Genomic DNA, 25,009 nt, shown 5'->3' with positions numbered 1-25,009 from the left:
AGGTCTCCTGCTTGTCTCCAAGCACACGCGGGCCAGACAGCCTCTGGGGTACAGACCTAGAAGAAGTGTAATGCTCACACTTAACCCTGCTACATGTCAGAGTGTTTTCCATAGTGGCTGCACCAACTTAAAATTCTAATGGCAAGAAGTTAAAGTTCCGTGGCTCACAGCAGTGTCACACTTAATTTTTCTCAGGCTATTGGACAAGAAAAATGGTACCTCTCTGTGGTTTTAAAGACTCAACGTTTCAGGGCACCTGGGTGGCTCAGTTGGTTAAGCATCTGCCTACGGCTCAGCTTATGATCCGGGGGTCCTGGGATTGAGCCCTGCATCAGGCTACTGGTTTAGCTGGGAGCCTGCTTCTCCCTCTCCCTCTGCTGCTCCCCTGCTTGTACTCTCTCTCGCTCTCTCAAAGAAATAAATAAAATCTTTAAAAAAAAAAAAAAAAAGACTCAACTTTTCAGGACAGTTCTTTTTTTTAAAAGGTTTTATTTATTTGCCTGTCAGAGAGGCAGAAAGAGCGAGCAAGCACAAGCAGGGGGAGCGGCAAGCAGAGGGAGAAGCAGGCTCCTTGCTGAACAGGGAGCTAGACGGACGCGGGACTTGATCCCAGGACCCTGGGACCATGTCCTGAGCTGAAGGCAGACGCTTAACCAGCTGAGCCACCAGGCATCCCAAGACAGCTCATTTTTAACAGTTTTCGAGCTATACTCCGTCAGCCACAGATCAGGTGACTGACCAAGAGGAACCCAATCGGATACGTAGCATCGAGCAGGTTTGTCTCCTAGCACTGTTCAGCACTTAGTGACCTGACTGTTCGCGTAACTACAAAAGGAAGCAAGATTTGCTCTGGGAAAATACATGAATCTCAGAAAAATGGCTTCCATATGCCCCGTGAGAGTCTCTCTCACCTAGTAAGACTCGGATCAATATTCTAAAGTTAAACTTGCTGAACAGCTGGGAAATCAGAGTGCTAGCACTCTTAGAAAGTGAATCCAGAACAAGGAGAGAAAAACGCTAACTAACGTACAAAAGGAATTGCCGCACGTGCTCTAGAACCATCTGCAGCAGCAGCACAATTAATGATGCTTCTGTCTCCAACGAAATCAGAGGGAGCAGTCACTCTGAGGCCGAAGCCCTGGGCTGTGCAGCTCTACTCTGCCCACACCTACTAAGCACTCCCTTACAGCAGAGAACTTCACACTCAAACTGCTCAGCCCTGGTTTCCCCCGCTTCCTGAATGTCTGTGTATATGGGTCCTTACCTCGTCCCAGCGGAAGGAAAGAAACCTGAAAATGCTCTGCAGTATTACCCAGGTTCTATGTCTCCAGAAGGATCGCCTGCTCTGATCAGCTATGTTTTGCGTGAGGGAGTAGGGTGTGGCACATTATACACAATCCCGGACTCAGGATGCCTCTAGTGGAAAAGGTCCAGCAAGGAGGAAGGATGCTTGAAGTATAAAATGCTTACGGGCAGAAATCTCCCTTGAAATCTAGCTTCCGTCAGGGCCAGAAAAATGATCCTTCGCTCCTGAGCCATTCCCTGTTCTAGAATGAGCCAAACTCCAGTCTCAAATGGAGTTAACTAGAAAAACTTCTTTGTATGTAACTCAGTTGCAATGTATCAGATATGTCAGAAAAAAAGAAAAATCTCGATCTTTTGTGCCTAGTTAGTCGCCTGTGTCTCACCTTTCCCTGCTCGGCCCCGCCCCCTTTCCCTCCGGCAAAATTTAGGTAGAAATAGGCTCAGGCACATATTGAAGTGTGGGTTTTAGCCCCACGATCACACAAGTGCAGGGACTGACCTGACAGGGCGCGGTTGTAATAGTCGCCGGAGAGGGTGAAGTGGGCGTAGCCTTCGGGGCTAGCTCGTGCCTGCTGCAGGAAGGTCACACCTGCGAAGAAAGCACACCTTACAGCAGCCGTGGGGCAAGAGCAAACCAGAGCGAACTTTCTCAGCTGAGGTTTTAGTGAAGAGATGGATGGACGTTAAACACAGCTGATACCGATGACCCCCTAGGAAAGCGCGCGAAATCTTGATATTTTGTTCATCATGGGCTTTCTGCATGAATTCTGATTTTTCATTTTAAAGATTTTATTTATTTATTTGACAGACAGATCATAAGTAGGCAGAGAGGCAGGCAGAGAGAGGAAGGGAAGCAGGCTCCCCGCTGAGCAGAGAGTCCAATGCGGGGCTCGATCCCAAGACCCTGAGATCACGACCTGAGTTGAAGGCAGAGGCTTAACCCGCTGAGCCACCCAGGCACCCCTGATTTTTTTTTTTTTTTTTTAACACTGTGTTAAAATGTTATTTGTCAGGGAGCCTGGATGGCTCAGTCCTTAAGCATCTGTCTTCAGCTCAGGTCATGCTCCCAGGGTCCTGGGATCGAGCACTGCATCGGGTTCCCTGCTCAGGGGAAACCTGCTTCCCCCTCTCTCACTCCCCCTGCTTGTAGTCTCTCTCTTACTGTCTCTCTATCAAATAAATAAAATCTTTTTTTTTTATGTTATTTGTCCTAATTCCTGAGTTTCTGGTACCCCTTGCAATGTTGTGCCTTAGGCAAAGGCCTCCTCTGCCTCCTTCCTGTCCCAGGCCAGCCCCAGCCCCCAGGTGTCTCTGTGTATCTCAAGTCTGTAGGAATATAAAAAACCTACTTTGTCCTGAATGCCTAAAAATCAGAAGGCAGACTGGTAAGAGCAGTTATGTCCTGACAAAGATTAGCTCAAAATTTTAAGATCACCGTAGAAAAATAAGAAGTAATTATTCCCGGGGCGCCTGGGTGGCTCAGTGGGTTAAGCCGCTGCCTTCGGCTCAGGTCATGATCCCAGGGTCCTGGGATCGAGCCCCGCATTGGGCTCTCTGCTCAGCAGGGAGCCTGCTTCCTCCTCTCTCTCTGCCTGCCTCTCTGCCTGCTTGTCATCTCTGTCAAATAAATAAATAAAATCTTTAAAAAAAAAAAAAAAAAAAAAAAAAAAGAAGTAATTATTCCCCGCAGAAAAGATTCTCCATCAGAATCCCAGCTATCACTCTCAGTCTTGTGGCCCAGGTGGGGCCTTGGAGCACAGGGAAAAGGAAGCCTCTCCCGTGTACAAAGGTCTAACTCAATCCCCAGGATGGAATTTTCCTTGAAGGAAAAAGACTCTGGCAAGGTCACAACAGCAGAAAATTGAGAGTAAACCCAGTGGTGAGGTTTTCATGGACTCTCCACCGAAGCCCCATCTAACACTGCCTGTGATGACGCGGTCGAGGAGGAGGCCCTCGTCCCCTCATCCCCGCTGCTACTGAAGGAGAGCTCTCAGCGCCCTATGGGGGACACTGTGAGGTGAACGTTCTAGTAAGACTCTGTGTGCTTTCCTTTCAAACATACACAGGGCAGAGCATTTTCTGAGCTTATCTTTTAAGTGCCTCCAATAACAGGGCTCATTGCAGGCTTTACATATATAAAAAGATAAACAAAACGGAGACATCAGGAATTATTTAGCTAGAGCTGTTAATAGAACAGAAATTTCATCAATGACAATGTATATTATTCCCAAACTAGAGGCTGAAGGCCACATATGGCAAATAAATACACATCTCTTTAAAATACAAATAATGAAAAACAGATGTAAAACCATTAGCTGAATTTCACCCATACTGTTAAGTAGGGAGCATGAATATCACACACACACACACACACACACACACACACACAACGGGCTCCAAATAACTCGGCAATCATGGCAAATCTTCAAGATGAGCCTGAACATCGGGAAAACACTCACGGGAAAAGGTGAGCTCAGCCAGAGGGACGTCACAGTCCATGCAGTCATCGATGAAGCAGATGCACACGCTCTCGGCTTTCACCTCCACCCCAGAGATCAGCCGCGCCGCCACGGGCCCCTGGCTCTCGCGGCCACTCGATGCCAGGGAGAGAGACTTCAGAGGTTCGGCATTCTTAAACAACCAACTTGCTGCCTTCTTCAGCTGGCCTTCAAGAAAATTTAAAGGCCATCAGTTCCGCCAGCTTGCACAGCTACTCAAGCAGCTCACTGAGGAAACATTTTTAGAGACCTACTGGACAGCCCAAGAGGCTCCCGCTCCCCAGATGTACCTACTCTCAGTCTTAGAAAAGAAGAAAAAAAACTAGCATAGGAATTCTATCTCTAGGCAAATAGAACGCAGCCCCTTTGCACACCTTCCACTCAAGTTCACCACCCTTCATGATCTGGTTCGAAATGCCTCCAGGAGCCATCCCTCCTCTACTATGACATCTGTCGGAGGAGAGGAGAGGAGAAGAAAAGACAGGATCCAAATTCTAGATGTCACTCTAGGAAGTATGTAATCTTCACTGTGTAGTTTTGCCTGTACTGATGTGCTACTTTGGGACTGTTCTCAAATGACTTTGTCTTCTCCACCGATCAGGAATTCCTTGAGAACAAAGAGCAATGAGAAGGGCACGTGTGTAATATTGCTGTTAAATTAACAGCCACTCGCATCCCCAACACTGCCAGATCGCTAAAGCTATAAAGGAAAGGAAATCAATGCAACCCCATATCTATAAATTACTAGAGGACAGTACACAACACAGGGGTAAGTGGTTAAGGGCACAAGCTCTAGAAGGTGGCCTGGCTTCTGATTCTAGCACCTAGAAGATGCTGGATCTTGGGCAAGTTACTTGGTGTCTGTGCCCAATAGCACATACTCACAGGGCTACCACAAGGAGGAAACAGACAAGTCCACGTAAAGTTCTCCTTTGAGCAGAGCCTGGCACATATCTAAGGCTCTACTGATAATAGTTGCTGTTATTGTTTTTGTGATGGAAAGAATGACACCTTAGCTACTAAAGAAATAAAAATTAATAAAAATCGAAAACGCTCCTAGAAATTAAATAGAGGGACGTCTGGGTGGCTCAGTTGGTTAAGCCGCTGCCTTCCGCTCAGGTCATGATCCCAGCATCCTGGGATCGAGTCCCGCATCAGGCTCCTTGCTCAGTGGGAGCCTGCTTCTCCGTTTGCCTCTGCCTGCCACTCTGTCTGCCTGTGCTCACTCTGACAAATAAACAAAATCTTTAAAAAAAAAAAAAAAGAAAGAAAGAAATTAAAAAGAAATGTTGTGTTAAAGAAGAAAAATAGAAAATGTACACACTTGGGGGTATTAAGTTAATTAAACTAACGAAGTGTGACGTCTAGGTGAAAACAAAGCTAAGGAATGCAAGATAACTAAATCTGTCTCCCTTTTTTTTCAGAAGGAAAAAAATAATAGCTAATGTGAAGAACTGTGCTGTACGACCAGCATTTTCACACCGAATTGGCTGGAGTTCAGCCTGGTACGTTTTAGAAAAAGATTTATCAAATGGAATAAAAAGTCTGAAAAACATAGTTACACCCTTGGATCCAGTGTTTATCCTACAAGGTCTCTCTATAAGGAAGTACTAAAAGATACAGACAGAAGTCCATACCAAAAAATATGAATTACAGAACTGTGTACAATATTTAAAGAATGAAAAGCAAAGAAGAGTTAAATTAAAATGTATCATTAGGTGAGCCTGGTGGTGGGTATCAAGGAGCCGCGTATGGCGTGGAGCACTGGGGATGGTGCATAAACAATGGATCTTGGAACATTGAAAAAATAAAATTAAATTAAAAAATAAAAATAAAATAGATTGGGGTGTCTGGGGGCTCAGTGGGTTAAAGCCTCTGCCTTCGGCTCCAGTCATGTTCCCAGGGTCCTGGGATCGAGCCCCACATCAGGCTCTCTGCTCGGCGGGGAGTCTGCTTCCTCCTCTCTCTCTGCCTGCCTCTCTGCCTGCCTGTGATCTCTGTCAAATAAATAAATAAAATCTTTTAAAAAATAAAATAAATCATTAGGTCAATGTAAAAAAAAATCATTGTTTACAAATAATTTTAATGACACAGGAAGATGATGGTATTAAGTACACTGCAATAATATTGCGACTGTAGTCAAAAAAACTGTATTGTAAAGAGGCTACACAATTAATTGTATTTGTACTACAATCTGCCAACATACATGATATTATACGTATATACATATACATGCGTATGGCTATATATAATACATAAAGAAGTAGTGGTGCCTGGGTGGCTCAGTGGGTTAAAGCCTCTGCCTTCAGCTCGGGTCATGATCTCAGGGTCCTGGGATCGAGTCACGCATCGGACTCTCTACTCTGCAGGGAGCCTATTTCCCCCTTTCTCTCTGCCTGCTTCTCTGCCTACTTGTGATCTCTGTCTGACAAATAAATAAAATTTTTTAAAAATCTTAAAAAAAAAAAAGAAGTAGAGAAACGTACATATAAGCACAGACAAGAAAAAAATGCAGCCTTTGCTTTACCTTCCTGTTTTAAGAAAAATGGCAACAGAGAGGAAGGTGGAAGGGACTCTGCTGCAGCAGAAAGAACACAGGCAGGCTTGGCTTTCCGTGTATCTTAGCCCCTCACTAACAGGTGATCTCAGACCAGTTTACCTATCTGAGCCAGTTTCCTTATCTGAAGCAGTGACAGTGATGTCCACCTCAAAGGGTTATGAAGATCCCACAAGAAAACCCAGGATGAGGCACACGGGAGCTCAGCAGCACTGACTCTCCGCATCAGCACCATTACCATGACCGCCAGCAGTGCTGGTCACCAGCATCAGAGCACCTGCTGGGTGCCAGGCACTTTCCCGTGGTGCTCTGGAGACACTGCCTGTTTATACCAAACCTCCAAGGGGAGTACTCCTATCCTCTTTTTTCAGATAAGGAAGCACTGGTACAGAGAGGCTAAGTGACTTAACCGAATCACCAATAAGTAATCAAAACAGCAGCACGGTACACACCAAAAGCATCAGCTCCAGAGCCCAAGTTTTCATCCCCTATGAAATACTGCTGCTCCTCACTAAGCCCTGCCCAAGGTCATGTTCAGCGCACAGAAAACCATGGAGGGGAGTCAAAATACAGTCTGGCTCTCTCGGTTACCTTGTGGGTATGGGGGGCATGGGACAGGAAGCAAGCATATTGTCAAAATGAACAACAGGTATGGAAACCCTGGTGCAAATACCTTGGCACACAAACAGGGCTTTGCGGCAATCATCCACGCTGAATCCCAGCTCCTGCAGTCTAGCCAGCTGTAACTCTAGGAAAAAAAGTATATAATTTTCATAAATAATTTTAGAGAAATGAGTCCACTCACTAAGTAAAGGAAAAAAAGAAAGAAATTCAGAAGCTGGTGGCTAAAACATTGTTTCTCTAGGCAAAAATGGGCTCCAGGGGCAACCGGGTGGCTCAGTGGGTTAAGCCTCTGCCTTCAGCTCAGATCATGATTTCAGGGTCCTGGCATGGAGCCCCGCATTGGGCTCTCTGCTCAGCACAGAGACTGTTTCCCCTTCTCTCTCTACCTGCTTCTCTGCCTACTTGTGATCTCTCCCTCTGTGTCAAATAAATAAAATCTTAAAAAAAAAAAAAATGGGCTCCAACCTAGAGACTTACCAAAGTGCACCCTGAAATTTTTAAGAGTCTTTTCCCTATACTGATTGTGTTCATAAAAGTTTAAAACTGAAATTTAGTATTATCAACACAAGGGAGAAAAACTCAATGTTTAAAACTAGCCCTTAGTATTATCCATATAGCTCTGGAAGAAGTGGTAAAAGGAAAACTAGTGTAGGTTACAGCGGTCGGTTTGGGGTGTTGTATTTGTTCTTAAATTTTTTAAAAATTACAGCATCATACTTATAATTACACTTAATGACATACAATTATACTCCGAAGAATTTAATTGTGCAAAAGACAATCTGAACAGTTAACTGGAAGGGGAACTATTAGGCAGACTGAGTTGGGTTTCACAGTTCAACACCTACCCAAGACAGGATCTAGGGTGTGTCTGGAACCTTCTCTGATCTCCTCTCCAGCCCGAGTCCCACCCGGAAGGGAACTGCTAACAGAGCTGGTCTCCAGGGCCACTGGGTCCGGCGCTGCAGCACTGGCTTGCTCTGGGATGGATTTTGCAATGGCAAGAAACAGCTGAACGTCATTGTAGGAGAGCCGGATATCCAGGGCTTGTAACTGAATCTAACAAAATTGAGAAGGCGGCAGTTTTTTCAAGTTGAATTTGCTTTTACGCCCACACCTCTCACATGTATGTCTAGCTCCCAACTCAAGTTCTAGAAGTTCCACAGACACCACATTAATTTTTCATTTCGAAGACTGGGAAGATCTTAAAATTAAGCACGAAGGGCCATAAGGTTGAATGTGCTATGAGGTTGAATGTTCACAAAACTGCACCAAATAAAAAACGAAAAGCTAGGAAATCTACCACAGCAATGAATATTTCAGTTGAACAATTTTCTTACAAGATTAATCATCAAAGTAGAGAATCAGAGAACAGCTCGGACAAGGAAGGGGGGGTATCGGCAGCATTCTGTGAACTCATTTTGCTTTGACTGATTTAATCTTTTTAATTCCTGAAACCAACTGACCACTCAACAAAAATTACCTCTTCTTTCTCCAAACATAACCTTAAATGAGTCCAGTGCCACACTAGCATTTCCCCACATCCGGCCTCCCTCCCACATCAACACTACAGCGGCCAGCGGTAAGCAATGCAGACACCAGCGCCAGGCCACTTAAAACTGGGGTAACTGCCGGAACGTCTGGGGGTGGCACCTGGTTGATTACGTATTTTGTCTTCAAAGATAAAAAACTAACAGGGCTTTTCTCTCCCTTTCAATGTCCCATGGTTCCAATGGATGAACTGTTCTTCCTGGGCCAAAGAAATAAAACACCAAATTCTTCTGTGTTCTTTGCCCAGCTTCACCTTGACCAGGCATCATCCTCCATGCTCCCGGATGCACATCTTTGTTCTGGGGAGACCTCCCTCTGTCTTGTGCTGGCTGGGCCCCTTCGCCCCCAACCTAGCTACTTCCTAATGTGGACTGTTCTCCGCTATCTACTGATATCCTGTCCCTACCTTCGGTTCCACCCACAATCCACACTCCTCCCTCTGTTGTGGTCTGCCTTCTGCCAGCTTTCACAAAACTTCAACGTGATACTAGGTAATGAACAGGTCTTTCATTCTCCACAAGACTGAAAGACTTTCTAGGACAGAGACAATGTCATATTTCTTTGGTATTTGCCAAAGTGCTAAAAACATTGTTGAGTTGAGCAGAGTAAATATGCCGTGTTCAGGCACAGGGCAGTGTTTGAGAGTGTATCGATGTGTCTACATGTTTTTTATCATTACCTCTAAGATTGGTGGGAAATCTTCACTATTGAACGCATCCATCAGTCCTGAACTATTCTGGTAGGAAGAGTTCCCCACGAGCTCCACTTGAATTTGAACTGGATCAACAATTGAAAGAGCCGTCTCGTGCTCGTTCCCTAGTCGGCATGAGAACACCTAGAGAATGAAATGCAGTGTAGGAAGAATTAATGTCTGATTTAGAAGAGTCTAATAAGCATCAGCAGGAAAAAACCCACTATCTCGGCAGCAATCAACCCCGTGTTATCAAAAGACCCACAACAACTGATGAAATAAATATTGTCAAGGGGGGGCCGGCATTCTTGTCCACGGCCGGAAGGGTGGTCAGTGGTCCTCCCCCACTTATAAAAGGCAGTGCACTGTCACATGGCAAAAGGTCCAAAAATTTACACATACACTTTGATTCAATAATCCTACATCTTTCTAGGAACTAGTCTATGGAAATAATGCAAAATACAGGAAACAAAAATCACTGAACCATTATTTAATAGTTAACAAAAACAATTCAGAGCAGCCCAGGTTATATCACATTTACTCAATGGACCCTTTTATCATCATTTAAAAGAGATGATTAAAAAGACCTCATGGAATGTAGGCAGGTAGTTACAACATGCGCTATGAGGACAAACGGTGCAATCAGAGTACTATTACACCATGACCTTAAGGAAAGAAACACATCAAAATGCCAACAGAGAGTCCAGACAAAGGGATGGACTTCTTCCCCTCCCTCAATTTGATGTAATATAATTGTTACTTTCATAATTGAAAATAAACACATTAATTACTGAAGATGGGTGATGGGCTATACAGGGGCTCATTAGAGTAATCTGTTTACTTGTGTATGTTTGAAGAGTCCTATAATAAAAAAGTTTAACAATAAACGTATTTATGGAGAGAGAGAAGGGAGAGAAGACTCCCATTCTAAGACGGAATTATCTTTGTACTTCAAGAACAGTACAGAAGACCAGAATCTATCACAAACTTATCAAACTCAATACCCAAAAAAACAAATAATCCAGTTAAGAAATGGGCAGAGGATATAAAGACATTTTTCCAAAGAAGACATCCAGATGGCTAAAAGACATGAAAAGATGCTCAACATCACTCATCATCAGGGAAATATAAACCAAAATCTCAATGAGATACTACCACACACCTGTCAGAACGGCTAAAAGTAACATGTGGAGGAAGGGGAACCCTGCTGCTTTGTTGGCGGGAATGCGAACTGGTGCAGTCACTCTGGAAAATAGTATGGAGGTTCCTCAAAAAGTTAAAAATAGAACACCCTATGGTCCAGCAATTATACTAAGCATTTGCCTGAAGGATATAAAAACATAAATTCAAAGGGGTACATGTTCATAGCAGCAGCACTACCAACAATAGCCGGAGGTGCCTGGGTGGCTCAGTCAGTTGGGTAGCTGACTCTTGATTTCGATTCAGACAAGGTCTCGGCGTCCTGGGATCAAGCCCTGAATCAGGCTCCACATTCAGCATGGAGTCAGCTTGAGGATTCTCTCTCTCCCCCTGCCCCTCCCCCTGCTCATTCTCTCTCTCTCAATAAATCTGGAAAAAAAAAAAATACGGGAACAGCCCAACTGTCCATTGACTGGTGAATGGATAAAGAAGATATGATATCTATAGATCTTGATCTATATATATTTACAATGGAATATTACTCAGCCATCAAAAAGAATGAAATCTTGTGTTTTGCAACAAGATGGATGGAGCTGGAGTGTACTATGCTAAGTGAAGTCAGAGAAAAACAAATATTATATGATCTTGCTCATATGTAGAATTTAAAAAATAAAACAGAGGAACATATGGGAAGGGGAAGAGAGACAGAAACAAACCATAAGAGACTCTCAACCACAGAGAACAAACGGAGGGTTGATGGAAGGAGGTGGGTGGGGGAGGGGCTGGTGGGGGAGGGGCATTAAGGAGGCACTTGGTTTGATGAGCACTGGGTGTTGTGTATAAGTGATGAACCACTGAATTCTAGTCCTGAAACCAATATTACACTGCGTATTAACTAAGTAAAGTTTAAACAAAATTTTGGAAAAAAAGAAAAAAAAAGAGAGGAAGAAAGAACAGTATAGAAGAAAGCATTCATGTTGCTCTCCCTTTTACCCCCTTTTGGGGGGATGGAGGCCATTTTCTAGTGCTGAAAATATGTGAAACCAAGCTCCTTTACCATAGTCAAAATCAACTCATTTGGCTTCCTTTATAAATTCTGCACCAGTGATGGACCAAGGCGTGGGCGGCGGCAGGGCGGGGGTGGTGAAGCCAGGGGAGGGGTCTTAAAATTCAGATCCAATTGTGCTGCCTGAGGAACAAAACTGAAAGGAATTTCCAGGAATCTCAAATAATATAGTTTCTCTAAGACTTAGAGCAAAAGAAGTTTCATTTTCCTTTTTTCTTCAGGGCCTTCTGCTACACAAAACTCAATTGTCCCTGACAGTTCATTAATCAATCACCAACATTTTCCATTCAAAGCTGGTACTGGAGAGGCTGGGAAAGAGCGACAATTTCATGATCAGCTCACATCACACCAGCACATAAATCCTTCCCCTCAAACTGAGGTTTCGTGACATGAGAGCAACAAGTAATCAAGAAGTGAAATCTCTACAGATTATATTGAGCTATATCTGCTGCGAGAGAAAAAAAAAAAGTGCCATAAGCTGCTGACAGTGAAAAAAGTTTTGTTCATTCAACCTCTGAAATACAACTGGAAAGAATAGGGCACGAAAAGTTCAATCATAAAGGGAATGATGAGTAACCTGGACCCAATATTCTAATATTATAACAAGAGGAACGTCAGCAGAGATCAGCAGATTAAGAACACTTGATAGAAATAATAATCTGCCTCATTTCTCCTTCCCTCTCCACGGCCCCTGACCTTAAAAGAAACAAAGCAGTTTTTACTCAATATTGCATCATGTAATTTTCAGGCTACAGAAGGCCACTCCAACGCCAAGTATCTCCTTCATGAGATTAAATTACAGCCTCAAGCAGCACTATGAGAGACTCACTCCGTTAGGTTAGGCATGCCTCTTCAGAGATATCCTTCTACAAATGAGATATTCCTGAAAGGATAATGCATCAAATCCTTCACACCTCATATAAACAAGTTTCCAAGACCACAAAGCCCTAAGTCTTCACAGAGATGACAATTCAACGCAGGGAAGGGGACACAGGGAAATGAGGACCACTTGCCCACCTTGACTAATTTCCCCAGGGCTAGACCACAGCCACTGAAGGCACAGCAGGGGCCTGCAGAGTACTGGGGACTGCAAGAGTCTCGCTGAACTTCTCGAGGAAGGGACTATGTAAGACCCAGAAGTCCCATCTCTCAGCATTATTTACAGCCTGACACTGGAGGACTGACTGCCCATATAAGGATAGCCTGGTAGATCTGAGGACAAACCAAAGAGAGAGGGGCCAGCGTTCCCCGACTCCATCAATGGTTTCCCCTAATGAAAGCCGAGCAGGTAAAATTCTCTTCCAAATGCTTTTCTCTTAAGCCAAACATTGAGTGTTTTGATCGACACATAGATTTCTTACCTCGATGCCAAACAAACTCCCTGAAAAGGGGCGATCGACAAATCGGGGCTTATAGGTGAGCACTGTGGTGCCTTTGAGAATAATGGCATTGGTATCGAAGCAGGACACATCTTCAACGACCACAAACTCCGTGCCTGGAAAGGACAGCATGGTCAACCAAGCCAAAGCTGGGAAGCTGGAAAACACCAGGCTGCTGCAAAGTAGTCAATGCATTTCCACTGGGGAGGGTGAGGGGAGGGGGATTAGCCAGCAAGACTTGCGCTCCAGGATGTTTGTCGACACTTGGCTTTACCACCAGCCTGAACAAATTCTCTGTATCTGCCCAGGCAGAAAAGACTGGGATGCAGCTTCTCTTCTCTCTTTAGAATGTATTTTTAAGGGGGGACCTGTGTGGCTAGGTTGGTTAAGCATCTGCCTTCCACTCAGGTCATGATCTCAGGGTTCTGCGATCGAGTCCCACATCAGGCTCCCTGCTCTCTCTCTGCCCCTCCCCTCACACTTCCCCCTTGTGCTCTGGCTTGCTCACTCTCTCTCTCTCAAATGAATAAATTTTTTTAAAAAAATCTGTAGAATGTATTTTTAAGCTAAGTCTCCTGGGAGGACTATGAGATATTCAGAAGCCTGGGTTATCACCCCTTCTCCAAGCAATGGCCTATTTTAAAAACCCAGAAATAGACACACGTCCTAATGCTGGTCGGGCAGTGGGAGGCACGGCATCATCTACATAGCTGTTCAAGTGGTTTACAAAGAACATACACTAATTTAACATAGATCTTTTTGAAATTACTAAATATAGACAGTTTCCTACTCATTTGTACATGACAAATTTACTTTTCGTTTTCATCAAACCCCTTGTTTAGACTGAACTTTTGAAACTAAATCTGTTCGGAGCGCACTGTGCTGGCCGGCTTCTTCCAAACCCCTGAGCGGTAGTTGGGCTACGTCAGCAACACGACAGTAGATCCACAAATACATACGGATCTACCAGGAGAGTTCGCTAGTTAACAAAAACCACAGGAAATCTGTTTGTAAAGGGACATATTCTTTTTGCAAAGAAAATAATGATCCCCTCACTTATTTATCCTGCAATTTTCACATATCAGATTTGCCTAAACTCAGTAAGGCACATCTGTTGGAGCACTAAAGACCAAACAGAAAACTGAAGCCAGAGTTAACACTCGGGGAAAAGACCAGTGGCCAGGCAGCACTCAAGCTGGACAACAGCCATGGGCTGGTGGAGCCGAGGGCCCAGAACCCTGCAATCTTGAATGGGAGCCCGCAGTTCACAGCAGAAAATGAAGGTCACGGATTCCGACACTCATTGGTCTGCAAATGTATAAGTGCTCACATCAAGATACAGAGATGACAGAAAAATCATCCTAGAAGACACATATTGAGCCTACCATGCAGACTGAGAATCAGTGACTCACACCTACAACACACCTACGACAATAGGCTCACCTGTTACGTTGACCTTGACCTCCAGGTGCCTTTCAGTGGACACAGGAAGGGAAGACCGCTTGGTAACTACTCCACTTTTCACAGTTTTGGGAACTACAGCAGATTCACTGCTAGAGTTACGGTGGCGAGAAGAAGTAACATGAGTCTGTTTCTTGATGTCGCTGGGAGTGTGAAGAAAATCATGGACTAGCAGGAGCCAGTCAAATATGAGGAACACACGCAGATTGTTGAGAACTACCGTAAAACAGGACGAATCCTTTGTAGATCTGCAAGCATAAAGATTTAACAAAAAAATAAAACAGGAAGGGAGAAATGTATTTTATTAACTTGCAAGTATACTACTCAGCTTGGGCAGGTGTTTTTCCCGTATTTTTAAAATTGACCACTCTGGGTATCAGTAAACTCTGAACAGTGGTCTAATAAGATACTTGGTGTATATTTTCAAAAGCTCATCACATTTTTATGCTGTAAGAAAGCAGTATAGTGTCCTCTGGCAGTTCTCAACCAGGAGTGATTTTGTCCCAAAGGAGATGTCTGACAACATCTGGAGGCGTCTGTGTTGGTCACAACGCAAAGTGGGGGCATGGCTCGCTATGAGCCTCTAGAGAGCAGAGGGCAGGGATAGTACTAAACATCCCACAATAGACAGGACAGCCCCGCAACCAGAAGTCTCTAACCTAAAACGTCAACAGTGCTGAAGCCGAGAAATCCCGGTGCAGCAGAAAGAGCACGGACTCAAATCCAGTCGCTTATAAGCTGTGTTATCTTGGACAAGTCGCCTACCTTCTCTGAGCCTGTTTCCTCAGTTATAAAATGAGAAACATGAACAGGGTAAAAGACAAAGCACCAGGCACATAACAGGTGTGTGTTCGGTAAATGTCAGTTCCTTCCCCACAGGCTATTTCAAGAAGATCAGCGAGGCACCCTATCTTTGATATTTGGGATCACTTCTTTACAAACATCAAATGTACACAATAGTACTAATTCGCCAACTGGATCTGACCAGACAACCCAGATCTTTAGCCTGAGAAGGACGACAAATAAAATGACATTTATATGTGGGCATAGCCCCAAGCACCCAGAAATGGAGTTGGGGGAGGGAGAGAGACAATATTGGCTTTGTAGGCCCGATTACCCCGAATTCTCTATTTGAGGTGAAAACCCATGGAGAACCCCAAGCCTAGTCGCAACCCGTGGTGTGGCCCTACCAGAATATGAGTGGGCAGAGACGGGTGGGACAGAAGGAAAGTGGGCTCAGGATACCTTTGAATGGTTTTCTGGGTTGAACTTTGTTCTGTGAGCCGCGAAGTGACTCTGGGGCTCCAGCTACTACCCATACGTACCTGGCTACCTCCCCCCAAAGGGGCTCCTATTCAGCAAAAGCTGATTCTGAGATGTTTTTACGTCTGGCCTCTCTAGTTCTCTTGTTTCTCCTAAACCTGGCTCACTGCCTCTGGAGAAAGGGCACAGTGATGCATGTCTCCCTCATACAGACCCAGCATTTTTCACAGAAACACTTTACTCTTTTGTATTAGAGAAAAAATGTTGCCCTCGGTAAAATTTTTTCCACCCCATTTTGAACATAGATCGTCAGAGTTATGCACCAACTGAAAAGTCAAAGTATGCCTGATACCCTTTTCTGGAAAATATTTCAAGCCTTTAAACACTGTGAAGTGATTTATATTTGACACACAAAATCCCAACAGAAGAGCAATTCTTCTGGAGACACAGAAAGCGTTCAAAAGTTCCAATCAAGGGAACATGTTAACTCCCTCTCCCTCACAATGGTATTTCTGTTCACAAGAACCAAGGTAAGACTTTACTTTTTGGCTCCCAGAAATTATACACCTCCAGTATATACACAGAGTGATATTCCAAGGCTCCTTGTGTATTAAAAATAAGATCGATGAGGGGCACCTGAGTGGCTCAGTGGGTTAAAGCCTCTGCCTTCAGCTCAAGTCATGATCCCAGGGTCCTGGAATCGAGCCCCGCATCGGGCTCTCTGCTCAGCAGGGAGCCTGCTTCCCACCCCCCTCTCTGCCTGCCTCTGCCTACTTGTGATCTCTCTCTCTGTCAAATAAATAAATAAAATCTTTAAAAAAAAATACGATTAATGAGACAACTAGCTGACAGACTAGGAAGCTAGATCAATAATAATATAGCAAACCCAAAAAGAAATTGTTTCTGCAGAAGGACCAAATATATGGAAGCCTCCTGCTCAGATAAACATCTTCAAACAAAAGAACCACAAATCACAGCCAGCCTCACATCTGACTGCAATCAGCCAGGTCAGGAGACACGCAGTGACCACACCTGAGGACTGTCGGAAGCCACATGGGCGCTGCGATCAGTGTGAGTCCTGAGCATGTCATTTACCCACTTTGGAGAGGCGTTCAGTGCCCTCCAATTCTACTGCTGCAGCTATAAAACTGGGCAGAAGGCACCCACTCTGCAGACCTGCTGGGAGGATTTAAGAATCAAAGTAAGGAAGTGTGTGGCTTGGGGCCGGGCCCACAGTTAGAGGTAACCAGCACTCTCATTTCAGAGCATCCAGAAAGTTCAGGCAAAGATCTGACAGTACTTTGCTAGACTTCCTAAAGGCATATGGAGAAGGACCATGGCCTCTCTCTAAAAGAAATCTCAACCCTGAGAATTCACCATGCAGCACACTCAAGTATCAGGTACATTCAAGCATAGGAATATAAGAATAATCTTCATCTTTTTTGGCCCATGAAGTTTTTCCCAGCCTTTTCACTTACTAGTTCGTAGGTACAGCCTGAGAACATTAGGCACTAATAGAGTAGAACTGACGTTTCTTCCAAAGATCTCCTTTTGAATTTGCTTTGGAGGATTTTAGATCAAACCTAATTTTTCATGGTTTTCAGGCCTATTCCCACCTTAGCCATAAAACCTTGCAGCAGTACACTGTACATAACACCCGCTGCCCCGGTAATAACAATAAGAACTACCATCGGGGCCACACCACAGGCCAGCGTTACTTCTTTAATTCCCGCCTCCACCGTGTGAGGTGGGTACACTTGTCCCCTCTACCCTCTAGAGGAGAAAACTGCCGGTCAAAGTAGTTGAACTTGTCCTAGGACACACAGCTAAAAGGTGGTAGATCGAGATGTTAAGCCCACATTGGTACAATTCCAAAACATACACTCATTATATGCACATTTCGGATGCTTCCTGGCTAATACCAGGAAGAAAAACACAAGCTAGTTCAAAGAGGCCCCGTTTAAATGGAGAAGTGGGTTAGCAAGACATGCATAGATAAAGCAATAATTCAAGTCAAAACCACCTTCCTGCCTATAATTTCTACAGACCAAACATCTTCTTTCCCCTTAAACAAGAATCATTTCTTCCTTCCTCTGTTTGCTCTACATACTACAACAGTCTACAGAGAGATTAAGACTCTGGTCTAATTCTAAACTTTTTTTTTTTAAGGCAACAGAGACATCTCTTGGCCAATACAGGCAACTGCAAGGTGACAGGAATACCGAGTTAATGCGCTGTGAGCTGCACTGGTGAGCCCTTTTCTATTCATCTTTCCAGTGACTCCTCAGTCCTGTGAAAGAGCCTTGGCCCACTGGCCACAAAAGGAAGTTTGATAGAGAAACATGGAATCAGGGTCTCGGTCCACTACCTGAAATGCAGCTCCATCTGGATGGATCCCTGGGTGGTGCTGCTGTTCCTGGAAGGCTGAAAAATACAGCTGAAGACATTTGTCAGGCCGGCGCTGGCCTTCTGCCCGGCATAGCGGGTGTCAAAAGCCATCATGGAATGGGAAACCAAGTTAATGGACTTGGTTTGGTTGGAAAAGCTCTCATAGAGCAGTTTACATTTCTTGAAGTCGAATCTGAAAGGGAAAAAGCAGACAAGATATTAAACTCTTCCATTTCACAAAATTATCTAAGTTCGAGACAATGGAACAAAGTCCTAAGTATCCCTGAGAATTATGAAGGGGAATAACTTTCCCCAATTTTGTTAACAGAATCCTCAAAAAGGATCTAGTGCCACTGACCCCTATCTCTTACTTTTCATTTCCAGGAAGATGACCTTGTCCATAGGAACTCCGTGAGGAATAACATTATCTACTATTCTCTGGCTGCAATGGCATTCTTGTTTCTCATCTCAAGTCTGAGAAGGTTATATCCGTTTAACAATCTCCAAGGGATGCCAAGGGTCTCTTTAGACCTTCATCTGTCAACTCCTAGCCTTCCTGCAGATTCCCCTCTTCAGAGACTGCCCAATTGTTATATAACTACTATAGTTTCCTAGAAGCAACCAGAACAAGTAACATTCCTCATATAGAGAAATAATGCAACTGATCCACCAAGAGGAAGTACATATGATACTGCCTTTTTTTTTAAATAACAGAGGAAGCTACAATGTGCAATTCATAATTTACTCAGTACCATCATGACCTTCCATACAGAATTATTTCAATTTATAAAAAACTAAGGGCATAGCTAGTCATCAGAAAAAAACTGCTGACTCACAAGACTATCTGGGCCCCAAGCCTCATTATACCATGTTTCATTCAACTGAGTTAGATAGAGGCCAGGATGGACTGTTGACAGAAAGCCAAGAAAAAAAGGAGTGTTTCAGTAGGGAAATTTCTAGACTTCGAAGTCCTGTTTTCAAATACAGAACCACTTTTCCAGCCATGTGACCTTACACTAGATAAAAAGTCCATCTGGAAAACAGAAGTCTTATCTGCCTGGCCTCAGCCTCACATGCTTGTCAAGAGATCAAAATGAAAAGGTATCAGGTGTGAAGACACAACACAGTCGTCCGGGTTCCAGACCAGTAATCACAAATCCCTGGTACGCCCAGACCATGCAAGTGACAGACGCACAAAGTGAATCACCAGGCAAACACGCGCTATGTACAGGCAGCCCAAGATGCTCCTCCATGAAAACATGGGCCCAGTATTGTCAAAGCTTTCAGCTTCTCAAAAGAGGCTGAAATCCAAACTTTTTATGCCAAGTCCCCCAATTTTTAAATGCTGGCCGGGGACGCAGTGAGCAGGGCTGCTCCCCAACTAGCTCTGGGTCTCCCCTTCGGCAGACACCGCCCAGCCTGCGCTTCGGACCCCTCTGCACTTGGTGGACGGTGCTCGAACTCTGTGAGGTGAATGGTGGACTCCGTGAGGTGGATGGTGCTCCAACTCTGTGAGGTGAATTCAAGGGCACTCAGGGACTCTCGTCTCACTTGCTGCCACATCGAGACACTGGCTGCTCTATCAGCCACAGTGACTGTGGCCACAGAGCAGCCTGCGGGCCACCAGGGTCACATACCATCAGGAGGAAAACGTCTTCATTTTTCTCAATCCCTGCTGTGTCTTGCATGTCTGTCACTTCTTTTTTGACACCTCCCTCCAGCCCATGGCACTTTTTATTTATTATTATGATTTTAAGCTTCGATGACATAGCACAGCAGCAAGATTACATTAGGAGTATATTATGATATGACTTTTTCCAATGGAGCCTCCCTTACAACACCGCAGGCTCTCTGGAATGTTACCCCCTCCTTGCCACTCACACACAACTGCAGTGGCTGCTGTGTCTCTCCCCGCAGAAACCGCACGACGTTAAAGGTGCGCTACACAGGTACCAGTGACAGCAGTACGAGCTCTCCGTAACTGCGGGTCTGGAGTCGATGCTTCCGAACACCAGTAGATTCAGGGTGGGGAGGCGAATGGGTGAAGGGGAGCGGGAGGTACGGGCTTCCAGTTATGGAATGAGTAAGTCACGGGGACCAAGAGTACAACACAAGCAATACAGTCACCGTGCCGTAGGAGTGTCCCAGGGCGACAGAAGGCACCTGCACTCGCGGCGAATGCAGCAAAACGGACGGAGAAGTTGAATCACTTTGTTGTACATGTGAAACTAACATCACGTTGTGTGTCGACTGTCCAATTTTTTTGAACAGTGCTGACATGAAAACAAAACAAAACAGAACAACCAATGCCAGCAGAGTCTTAGGAAAGTTTTGATTCATTTCTGCAGCTCTTTCTAATGCAACCATTTCAGCACCAGGTGTGGAGGTCACTGACACGTCCTAATAACCTGTCTTTACTCATAAAGCAATGAATTTAAACTTTGAAAAAGCAACCAAAACGCACTGTGCAGACCACCTCCGTCATGAACCACCGTTCTGCAACCTCCGCTCTACGCTAAAGCGAAATACGAGTACTGTTTGCAGTACTGCTACAGTCCTGTGGGTCACCAGGCATAAACCAGCACCGTGAAAGTCATACCTGGCTAAGGACCCAGTACTTTCTTTTCCTTTGGGATCTTTCAGCTCCAGACTCACGTTCACCATATCGATGAGGAAGCACATGCACGTGTACACTTCTCCACTGAGAACAGTCTGCAAGAGGAAAACGCCAGTCTGAAAAGGGGGTTAAAATGTCAAGACATTAATCTGCTCGCCGTCCCATCTGCTCTCCGCAGGTGAGCTGGAGCGATCCACGCACGAGGTGGCCATCGGCTGCGACTGTGAGAGTTAAGGGTTGTGGGACGGCGCGAGGTCTCACTTACGTGAATTCTTGGGTCTTGTAAATCGTAAGGCCGCATAAATTCCTCTATGGGCTCTCCGAGGTTGTTTTCCAGTAAACCCCGGATCAGCTTGTATTTGGACAAATCCAGGGAGCAGTGGACTGAGGAGAGACTGCCATGGATAGAAATGTCTGGCACAGTGTGACTTATTTCTCTGAGGAAAGAAAAAAAGTCACTTTGGCCAACAAATCAGTAACACTGACAAAGCTCACACCCAAACACAAGAAAGAGCTGAACTGTGCCCCCGACATTATCGATCGGTTCATCTCTAACTTCCAATAATAAAACTTTCATGTGGCTCCAAACAAACCAAATGAGCACAACTGAGTATCCTGTGTCATCTACAAAGAACACTTTTCCTCTCAAAATACGCACTTACAACGTCCCCAGATCTGAATTAGCCAAATAATTGATTAATGAGGAAAAAGATCTCATGAGACCCAGAAAGAGCTCTAGCGTTACATTCGGGGAGGCAATGAAGAAACAGCGACCTCTTCACTTAACTCTTCAGACTCCGTGGTAACTAAAGGCAGACTCCAGGGTTTCAGACGGAGCCCAGATGGGACATCAGGATAAACTCTGAATCCGTCACTTGTCTCTGCTGAGACGGGCAGGAGTAGGGCTGAGATGCCCGGATCTGGGGGTAGCATACCTCGTCCCCACACTGAAGAGCTGCCCTCCACCCTCCCAGGGAGAAGCGGGCCCCACGGATGCTGCAGACACCACGCTCGGAGTGCGGAGAGGATGGGGATTCAAAGGAGAATGTGAAAAGTAACTGTGCAGAGAAAAATCTATATAGTGACCAAGTAAAGAAAGAGCAGTGATGCAAGCCACAAAAAAAAATCTGGAAGGGACTCCCGGGCCCCCTCTCAGCTCCCTGTTTCTGTGGCGCAAGCCGCTGAGAGGGTCTCTCGTACGGAGTTATCGCTGCCTGTTGGGGCTGATGCTATAATCACCTGCACATAAACGCGGATGGAAGGGAAGCGGGTCAAGTTTACATAATCAGAGTAACAAAGCACGTTATTGGGGGGGGGGGGGAAGCATTATTTGAAAAGAAAACAAAGTGTTCCATTTCTAAATAACGAAGCTCCTCCTAAGATTGCTAGGCCAGAAAACCAGAGAGAGCCCATGCCAAGCATAACTGAGCGCCAGCCAGGGAGCACTCAAATAACAAAAAAGAATAAAATGCAAACATCCCAGAGAGAGCAGCTACACGGTGTTAGTGTCATTAATCTAGAGAGAAACAAAAAAGGAGCATTAAACGGTTTGCCCAAACCCTAGAACCCCGAAGGGAGTGGCCAAAGACGGATTAGAATCGCACTCCCCACAAGTAACCAGACGGCTTGTCAAAATGCTGCCAACGAGAATGTTCTTCATTACTTGACAGCCACGCACCGTCTTTGCTTATCACAGAAATGCCAAGTATTGCTGCTTTCTCTGAAACGAATGCCCCAAACAGACAGTGATCACACACGGGGCACAGCAGCTCCTGTCCGGGCTCGTGGTCCCCAGGCCACACCAGGGAACCTCACTCACATGCACCCAAGGCTTAGCCCTGAGACCCAGGTTCCACTGGTCTCTGGTGGGGTCTGGGAACATTCACATTTAAGATGTTTCCCGGACGATCCCACAGCAGTAATGACAATGAAGCGATGCTCTAAACGGCAGAGATGAGCAGCATCCCATGCTTGAGGCCAATGAAAAGGTCATTTAGAGTCAGCTCATTAGCCTTTATGGAGTACTTTGAGATTGCTTAACGGAGCCAAATGGGCAGAACAGCAGCTCAACAGTTATTCTGATTAAATGGAGCTCCGGGGTAAGTAGCAACACCAGGTCCAGGATCTATTGTGCTTGGAATATATAATCCAAATGTGACCTCTTCCAAAATACTTTCCTTGCCATCACCACCTTCCTACGTCCACCAAAAGCTGTGCTACACCCGCGCCTCCTCGTCTTTGTTTCCAAGGCCCCGGGGCAATCCCAGTCACACAGTCTCTAACACTGAGTCAAACCCTAAATTACAATCACCTTCTTTTTTTTTTTTTTTAAAGATTTTATTTATTTATTTGACAGAGAGAAATCACAAGTAGATGGAAAGGCAGGCAGAGAGAGAGAGAGGGAGGCAGGCTCCCTGCCGAACAGAGAGCCCGGTGCGGGACTCGATCCCAGGACCCTGAGATCATGACCTGAGCTGAAGGCAGCGGCTTAACCCACTGAGCCACCCAGGCGCCCCTACAATCACCTTCTAATTTGCCTTCCTATATCCCTGTATCAACACAACATAAGCTCCATAAAGACAGGTTTTTCTTCCCATCACAGTAGCCCTCATGTTTAGCACACAGCTGGGATTCAATAAACATTTGCTACACGGAAGAAATAAGTGAACACCTATTCTCTTCCAGACTTACCTCCACAGTACTGATTGCCAAGCTATTAAGATTCTACCCAAGACAGACAATTATCCAGATGTAAACCACTCACTTGTCCAAATTCCTTTCCACCTGCAGTTTCAGCCGACAAGGCTCAGTTAGGAGACTCCCTCCCGTCTGCCGCACGGAATAGGAAGGGAACACCAGATCTCCACTGCTGTCCTCTGAGGCCTTAGAATACTCTCGAGGACGTCTCTCTGCAGCAAAGATGTCCATGTCTTGTAGGTCCACGACAATGCAATCCAGCAGGCAGACATGGTCTTCTACATGGACCCAAGGAAAGAGAGAGAATAAAGAAAGTAAGACCCAGACTGGACCAGCCCTGAACAAAACTAAAAAGGTAAACCTGTCTTCAGAAAACGTTTGGAACTGTCTCCTTCAAAAACCTGAGTGTCCAAAAGTCTCCACTCCAGCACCAAGGCCTCCCTATGCGGCACTCCACGTGCTGGAACCTTCCCATCTGCTCCCCTTCCGCATCACGCACATGCTACTGTCCTGAGACATGAGCTGAGCCTAAAGGATTTATGACCGACATGACTGGACAGCCATCCCTCCCAAGGATATCCTATAGGATATAGGTCTCATGTAGAGAGGACACAACTCAAAGCCTTCAAAGTTTTCCAGCACCGAAATTCTCTTCTCCAACAAATATGTCATCATTTCCGCGACCACTGATCTCCTCCAAACCACTGCCATTCTGCCTGGCTCTCTAGAAACTCCCCCCCCAGTATACCTACGCCATTCCCTCTGGCCCTCACAAAACCATTCTGCCCGCAAAATACCTGAATAATCCTTAAAAAAATAAATGAGACCGTAACATTCTCTTTCTCCTACGCTTTAATGATTATGCTTAATCCAAAGTTGTTTCTATAAACTCCCCCTAAATCCTTATAAAACCTTGCGTAAGCCCACTGCCTACTTTTCCAACCTCATCTCAAGCCATTCTCCACCCTCCTCCTGAAGCCTCAGGCTCACTGGCCTTTGTCTCCCAAAACTGCCAAGCCCTCCGCTGCCTGAACAGCCTGACCTATGGCGTCGCCCTCCCCTCTCGATCTCGACTGCGTCCTCTCTGTTCTTTCCTCCTGCACCATTCTATCCTCCCCAGAACATCTCACGATGGCCACATCGTGGGGCCTGCTTGGCGCCTCTCATCTCCTATGCAGAGTGGCAGGAGCTGTGTCCAACAGCATGTAGTACACAGCAGAACCGGATTATAACAGTGTTCAGTCCACATCTCATCTATCAGGTCTTCAGGCTTAAAGCTCATTTGTGCAAATGTTTTTAAACACCGACTCTGTGCCAGTTACTTTTCTCAGTCCAGGACACTATTCCAGGATACAGCAGTGAACAAAACAGACATATATCTTTTCCCCTATGAAGCTTATATTCTAATATAAAATTGTAAATTTATAAATTCTCCAACAAATTAATCTGTTTATTTAATATAATCCCAATCAAAATCCCAAAAGGGAATTTTTGGGGTAAGCGGGAGGAGGGGAAAATGTAACAAAATAATTCTTAAGTTATTTTTAAAAATAATCAAGGGTATTTGCCCCATGGGATGATAAAACACAGGGAAGGTGTTTCTGAGTGTGTTATCAGAAGCGGAACACACAAAGGAAAGTAAAAATGGATCTAGCTATATGGAAATTAAAGAGTAGTACAAGATGAAAACATCATGAACAAAAAAGGCAAAAGAGAAACTGGGGAAAAAATTGCAAAATATTTGACAGATAATAGAGAAATAGTCCCATTTTACA

The 25,009-nt window shown here is 45.0% G+C and overlaps 1 protein-coding gene across 3 annotated transcripts in view; it reads right to left on the bottom strand.

Moving 5' to 3' along the window:
• VPS13D (vacuolar protein sorting 13 homolog D) overlaps nt 1–25,009 on the bottom strand; it is a 252,275-nt gene that overhangs the window by 161,872 nt on the left and 65,394 nt on the right. For all 3 annotated transcript variants that reach the window (XR_014299363.1, XM_082685387.1, XM_082685388.1), the window contains 11 exons: nt 23,302–23,512; nt 20,803–20,974; nt 20,520–20,632; nt 17,901–18,113; nt 14,252–14,517; nt 12,791–12,924; nt 9,212–9,367; nt 7,830–8,040; nt 7,034–7,108; nt 3,765–3,971; nt 1,805–1,894 (listed from right to left, as the gene is read on the bottom strand). Coding sequence is in view for 2 of the 3 variants with exons in the window: in XM_082685387.1 (XP_082541513.1) it covers nt 1,805–1,894; nt 3,765–3,971; nt 7,034–7,108; nt 7,830–8,040; nt 9,212–9,367; nt 12,791–12,924; nt 14,252–14,517; nt 17,901–18,113; nt 20,520–20,632; nt 20,803–20,974; nt 23,302–23,512 (1,848 nt within the window). In the remaining variant the exon portion in view is untranslated. The remainder of the gene's footprint in view (nt 1–1,804; nt 1,895–3,764; nt 3,972–7,033; nt 7,109–7,829; nt 8,041–9,211; nt 9,368–12,790; nt 12,925–14,251; nt 14,518–17,900; nt 18,114–20,519; nt 20,633–20,802; nt 20,975–23,301; nt 23,513–25,009) is intronic.

This window comes from Mustela nivalis (assembly GCF_964662115.1).
Source record: "Mustela nivalis genome assembly, chromosome: 10".
In the NCBI taxonomy this organism is placed as follows: Eukaryota; Metazoa; Chordata; class Mammalia; order Carnivora; family Mustelidae; genus Mustela; species Mustela nivalis.
This window is presented reverse-complemented; position numbering and strand designations above follow the sequence as displayed.